At 33.7% G+C, this 6,382-nt stretch overlaps 1 protein-coding gene across 1 annotated transcript; it reads right to left on the minus strand.

Annotated features, from left to right (window-relative positions):
• Nucleotides 1–1,015: 1,015 nt before the first annotated feature.
• On the minus strand, nt 1,016–6,133 carry LOC110036938. Its single transcript, XM_020741502.1, has 2 exons — nt 6,039–6,133; nt 1,016–1,889 (listed from the first exon to the last, which is right to left on the minus strand). The coding sequence occupies exons 1-2, from the start codon at nt 6,131–6,133 to the stop codon at nt 1,016–1,018; spliced, it is 969 nt and encodes a 322-aa protein (XP_020597161.1).
• Between the last annotated feature and the right edge of the window lie 249 nt (nt 6,134–6,382).

The following is a 6,382-nucleotide window of genomic DNA, read 5'->3' on the forward strand; positions in this document are numbered from 1 at the left end:
CAAAATCTCCCCCTACCATCCAGGGAGAGTTCATGTTTGTGTTGATGATATGTAGGCCCTCCTAAGGCTCTTGTCTATCTTCTTTGAGACTTCCAACATAAATGAAGGTTGCATACTTCAGATGGCCTTGGACTACAAGTGAAAGATGTATGAACTGTGGATGGTCAATAAGTATGCTCCACTGTATCTCTTTCGTACAAAAGAACAAAACTTTGTTATTCTTGTTGGCATAATGAGAAACACCATGCAATTTGTTAATAATTCTATGGGAGTTTTGCTGAACCATTGGTTCAAGTATAGCAAAACAACATTGTTTATATTTTTTATTGAGATAAATCAGTCTTCTTAAAAACTTGGATGGGAATTGCCCCTTATGTTCCAACACAACATGTTAATCATTGGATGGATTGAAATGGAGGGAAGGTTGAGATCTTGATCTGGTTCTTCCTCTAGAAGGAGGAGGTCCTCCATCTTCAGACCACTTGTGCTCCCATCATTTCCATCCTTTAATTTCCGAACTTCTGATTAAACTTTTTTCTTCTTCTTAGATTTCTATGTTTGTCATTCCTCTTCCAATAGGAGTTTCATCTCAGCTATGTATTTTCTCTCAGGGGCTTCCAAGACAGGAGTATCTTTCTGGATAATCTCCCTAGATGTCTCCTCTACATCTAGTGGAGCAGTTAGGGAAGTTATAATATTTATTTGATTCTCCTCCTCCGTGAAGTGTCTGGGGGGAAAAGTTAGTTGGATCAGTAGAGCCAAAAGGAGTTGTTGAGCTTCTGGGTGTATCCACCATGTCCTCCAAATTCCTTGTTGGAGGGGGTTCCACACAGACTGTAAGTTCTAGAGAGATAGGTAGATTAATCATTTCCTCAGTTGATACATTCTTCTTTGGGGGAGGGTGAAGCCTGAAGCATCTATCTTTGGTGTGTCCAAACATCTTGCAACTGTGATAATAGTATGGATTCTGTTCAAAAACCACGTTCTGCCAGAACCCCTCTTTGTCATTACCAATCTAGAGCCTTTTAATTTCAGGGAAGGTTACATCTCTTTCTATAAGAGTTCTAGCTAGGGCAGGTCTAGCTTTGTTATATGTGGGAGCATCAAGCTTCAGAGGTCTCCCAATTGCACTTGCAATATTAAATAAAGCATTGAGATTGAAATATTGAATTGGGAGGCCAGGCAATTTAAACCATAGGGGAACTATATGAGGTTCCTTACAAGGGTCAAAATCAGGGTCCCACTTCAAAATTTTCATGGTGGTGCCTCCAACTTGAAGATCTTGTTTTGCAAATAGTCTTGCATAAACTTCCTCCCCTGAAAGTTGGATAAGAAGATGTCTTCCATCTAGTATTCCAATATGCCAATCTCCATTGAATTTTAAAGATGCAAAATAATTCGTAACTAATTCCATTTTAGGGTGGCCAAGAAGAAATTTTCCAACCAAGGTGAATTTCACTTGTTCATTTAGATTGTGGATTTCTTGTGGTGATAAATATACATCTAGTTCTCCTTCCTTAATCCCCAAAGAATGAATGCAAGGGCTGTTAACCTTCCCAGCAGTTGTATCATGGAAGTTCTGCGGAAAGACTAAATGATCAGGATCACTGAGAGAGGCAGTATACTTGCCTACCACCCCAGCATAAGTGGCCTTAGCCCACTCAGCATCAGTTACTATGTCTATAGGGTTATCCACAAACTCTAGGAAAACAAGCTCAAAACAAAAACACCAGCAAATCACAAAGAATGATAAGAAAAGCTTCTGTGTGCTCAACACAGGCCATACCACATAGTAGGATCCAAACCAGCAGTAGACAACACTAAAGGGGAAATGGTTTCCTCCAAAAGAGCCAGAAACAGCTAGCCAAAACCAGAAGAAACCAAAGGAACTGTGAAGGCAGGCCAAAACCAGAAGAGACCAATGGAATAGTAAAATCCACCAAAGTACTAGGAAAAAGAGTTTGAGAAGCTGACTCCCATTGCCAAAGGAGACAGTAAATAGCTCCTTTGGGAAGATAGTAGCAGCACCTCCCACTGAAACCCCCTAGCAGAGCATCATCCTGCTAGAAATCCTAGCAGAGCCCCTTCTCCCCCCCCAGCCATATGTTTATATATATATATATATATATATATATATATTATATGTAGTTTCAAAAAATATGAAATCAAACAGACCCCATATTTTTCATAGTTTAAATGAAAGAGCACTATACCTTAAAATCTGTATCTATCTCGAAAGATAAACATAAGACTTGAGAATGAGGCTCGATCAAATAAACTAATAACTGTGGAAAATTAAGTTTTATATTTTTATTAAATATCTCTGTGTTGGCACTATTTTTGGTGTTGGGTTTGCCCGTAAGAAGTCGTCGGTCATCGAAATTGAAATCCCATTGCCCGCTTCGGAAGGACATTTTTTTACTTTTCAACAAGATCGAACAAAGAGGTGTGAAAAGGGAATGGTTCAAAGTTGGAACATTTTTTTGTAGAGTCCAAAATAGCAAGAACTAGGGTAGCAAGAACTAGGGGATGTCATAGATCATGAGGAGAACCTAGGTGACTTCCCAGTCTATCCAAATGTTTGGCTTTAATTTAAATGATAGATTATTTGAATGTTTCATCCTGTAAGTTTTATTTGTTTAGGGCTTATAATTGTGTGAAATGATCACACAAATAGCCTAGAAGATGTGATGGTTTAGGTCGTAACGGATGACAACCTCGGAATCCTAATACTAGTTAGGGCTTATATTATATAGCAGAGCTACACAAAGGCCTAAAGATGAGTTGAGGATTTATGTTGCACTAGGCAGACAACTTCGAAATCCTATGACTTGGTTGTTTAATTCTAAGGAATGAATGGTTTAGCTAATGAAGACATGTTTTGCTGTTGAAGATGGTCATGCTGCTCACAATGCTAGCTCCTAGTCGTGACGAGTTTAATATTTCTAATGTGTTAGGTTATGATTTCAAATTAGATGACCCTAAAGTTATGATTACTAAAATATTATGGGGCATGTTAAAGTTGATTAGAGTGACACCGGTTAGGATCTTACGGTTCCCTTGTTTCAGTACCATTATTTTCTATTAAATTTACTTAGTCCAAATGAATTTACTAAACTCAACTTAATTAGTTTGATACTTTCATTTAAACCGAGGGAAGTCTTGTTAGCAACTGTAGGTTACCTCCTCCGAGGGATTCCCGATCATACGATGGAGACGTCTTAATTTAGTTGCAATTATGGTTTTGTGATGTTTGTGATTAAATTTTAAGTTGTCATATATTTTGAATTTTGTGACGGTGAATTTTATCTTGATTGGTTTTAGTTTTGGTTTTAGTTTTGGGTTTTGCGGCTATCCTAGCAGTTTTAGTTTTCATGCAGGGTGACATCGTTGTTTAACATGCAAATTTGTGTTATTGTTCATACATGCAGGTGAGTAAGTACAGTAACGTACTGGGAAGTAAATTACAGGAAACTAGAAATGCAGGTAAAATAAAAGCGTACCTAGATGGTCTTCTTGTCATCCTCAACTGAAACTCAAAATGCATGCAAGAGTATTTATATATTAAAAGCACTTTATGTAAAGCGGGGAAATAAGGTTCTGGTGATCTATCAAATCCTAAATCATATCTTAGTGAGCCCTCATTAATTTGATTAAGGATAATTTTGTTAAGCAATACATACTAAGTTTAGTAGACCTCCGAGGTATCCAAAAAGTTCAGAAGGAAGAAGTAGATACATGCTTCCCTCTCACCGCCTGGTGAAAAAAACCTCAAGATAATTTAAACTTATTGTGTTGCTTAATAATTCATCCTATGAATACCTCTAATGCTTGGTGAACATTGATATTTTAATTATCCCTAAAAGTAAGGTGACTATCATTTGTCTTTTATTATGAGAATTATGTGGGTGAAGACCCTTAAAGGGGCTAGTTAATGTTATTAAGATACTTAATCAATTTTAGTTTTAACTTGGGCTTGTAGTGTTTTAAAAGTGTTCAATTTCTAGTTGCATTCACTTTTCTAATCCCCATTCAACCCATTCACTTTTCTAATACTTTTCTAATCCCCATTCAACCAAATTTGGTTTAGCCTATGTCACTAGTAAGCCCTTAAGACCTTAGTGGATATATTAGTAATTTTTTATAGAAACTGAATTTTAAGTGATAATAATTCATTATCAAAATATTTGAATTTCATTTAAACACCATATAAGGGTATTAAATTAGCGAGTTATTAACATCTAAAATCATACCCCTAAGTCTAGGATCATTTAATTTAATAATCTTCCAAATTTTAATAATTTAGGAATTAACAAATTTATCCTTTAATTAAGAAAAATAATATTGGTTCCTACCAATTAATTTCTTATGTTTCAATCATCTGAATGTGGTAATTAAGATCAAATATTGCCCATTTCCCCATCTTGAATTAAGCCTAAATGATGATTAAGACTAAATTTCCAAAATTATACATATGCCCTTGAGGCTTTATCAGTTCATAATTCTTCAAATTTAATTCAAATGACTTTGGAATTTTTATCCGAATTTTTATCAAATGACTTTGGAATTTTTATCCTACCTCACTCATGAGTCAATTAAGATATCAGAGGAGAAAATGTGATTTTTTAAAATTTAGTTTAATTTATATGATTATTTACATGCAAAAATAGGATTTTTCAAAGAAATTCAATAACTTGTGCAAGGGAAATCATAATCACTTAAAATATTTATTGGAGCTACAACTGAACTAGAGAACCACCTGGACCAACTTTTATGACTTTTTGAGTTTTATTTGAATTACTAGAATTATTTTAAATTCTGGAGCATTAATTAATTATAAAATATTTCAAATGTGAAAAATTAAGTTCTATATTTTTATTAAATCTCTCCAAGGTCATAAAACTCAGGGAAATAAACGTTACATTTTTCCAGTTTTTCTTTGAATTATTAGAATTATTTTAGTGAGAAATTAAGGAAAATTCATTTTTAGCCTTTAAAAATTATTTTTTAGCCTTTAAAAATTATTTTAAGCTATTTTGAGCAATATCTTCACCTAGAAAATTAGAAAAAATATTCCAATTGCTCCTAAGGACTTAGGAAACAATTTAGAATATTTATATAAATTTTATTAATTTTGTGGTTTTTATTAATTTTTTATTATTTAAATATTTAAAATATGCTTAAAAATAAAATTTTTACTTTAATTACAATTTTATTTTTAAAAAATTTTTCTAATCACAGAGAACTCCCAAAATACTAATTTTATAATTTTTTGAGTTATATTTTAATTTTTTTGATTAATTTAAGTGTTAAAAGAGGCCTCTAACTTAGAAAATTAAATTAGGTTATCAAATGAACTCCAAATATTTTGAAATTTTTATGGGTTGTGCTATGAACTTAAGTTATAATGGATAATTAAATTTAAGTCATTTAGATGTTTATTTTTCCCAAATTAATTTCCTTTTTATTTTAGGGTTTTGTGAAAATTGGGTGTGTTCTTAATGACTTAGCTCATGACAAATTTTTTGTAGGGTTCTCTGGTGAGAATGAACCTAGCAAAATTTTCTTGGATTTTTCTAAGAAACATGCTAATTATTATGAATAATATATAAAAATAAAAAAAAAAATTATGTAAATTATAGATATAAACTTGAAAAATACATTTCTCCTCATAGGGGTCTCCTCTGACTTTGGAAAATCAGGGAAGATCCCCCATGATAGAGGCTACAAAAGACCCAAATAGCATGTCATGGTGAAATACTTGAATTCATGGGCAACGAAAAGATTTAAAAGCATATTTAATTAATTAAAAATCACACATGCATCAAATAAACTTTAAACCATTTCCACATTGTTCTCCTCTATTAATTTAGCACTGGGATATTTTTTTATTTTTATGATTTTTCTATGCAAAGTTATGCATTTTTGAAGTTTAGAGAATTAAATAAATCCTAAAATATCCTATTTTTCCACTTAACCAAGTCACCTCGGTGGCGTCGAACCAGCCATGCGTCGAGCTCTGATTCAGCTCATTTCACCTGGTTGACGGTGCATTCACAGACTGAAGCATCGTCTGACTCCATCTAATCTGTCCATCAGTGAACCGCGCATTCTGATGGCTAAAGGTCTTCATCCTTGTCGGATGTGCGCCAAGAACCGTCCACCTTCTAACCCTAATTTTGTAGCCAAGACTTAACCAAATTGAGTGCATTTTATTTCTAAAGTTTCATCTGGCCTAGAGGAACACATTTATACGGCTAAGATGCTATGAAATCAAGTAAATAAGCATGGATAATTAATTTAATCTCGGGAGATGGAGGAGATTCAATACCTTAGTCCAAGAGGTGAGGCCTCAATTAGATTGCTTCTAAACCTTCGTGTG

Source organism: Phalaenopsis equestris, unplaced genomic scaffold (genome assembly GCF_001263595.1).
Source record: "Phalaenopsis equestris unplaced genomic scaffold, ASM126359v1 Scaffold212861, whole genome shotgun sequence".
Classification (NCBI taxonomy): Eukaryota; Viridiplantae; Streptophyta; class Magnoliopsida; order Asparagales; family Orchidaceae; genus Phalaenopsis; species Phalaenopsis equestris.

Bases quoted from the DNA above. Each gene is read 5' to 3' on its own strand.
- LOC110036938 (XM_020741502.1), bottom strand. From the start codon at position 6,133: ATGAAGACCTTTAGCCATCAGAATGCGCGGTTCACTGATGGACAGATT. The intron at 1,890-6,038 runs GTGAAATGAGCT...CTGCCTTCACAG, and splicing joins GTGAATGCACCGTCAACCAG to TTCCTTTGGTTTCTTCTGGT.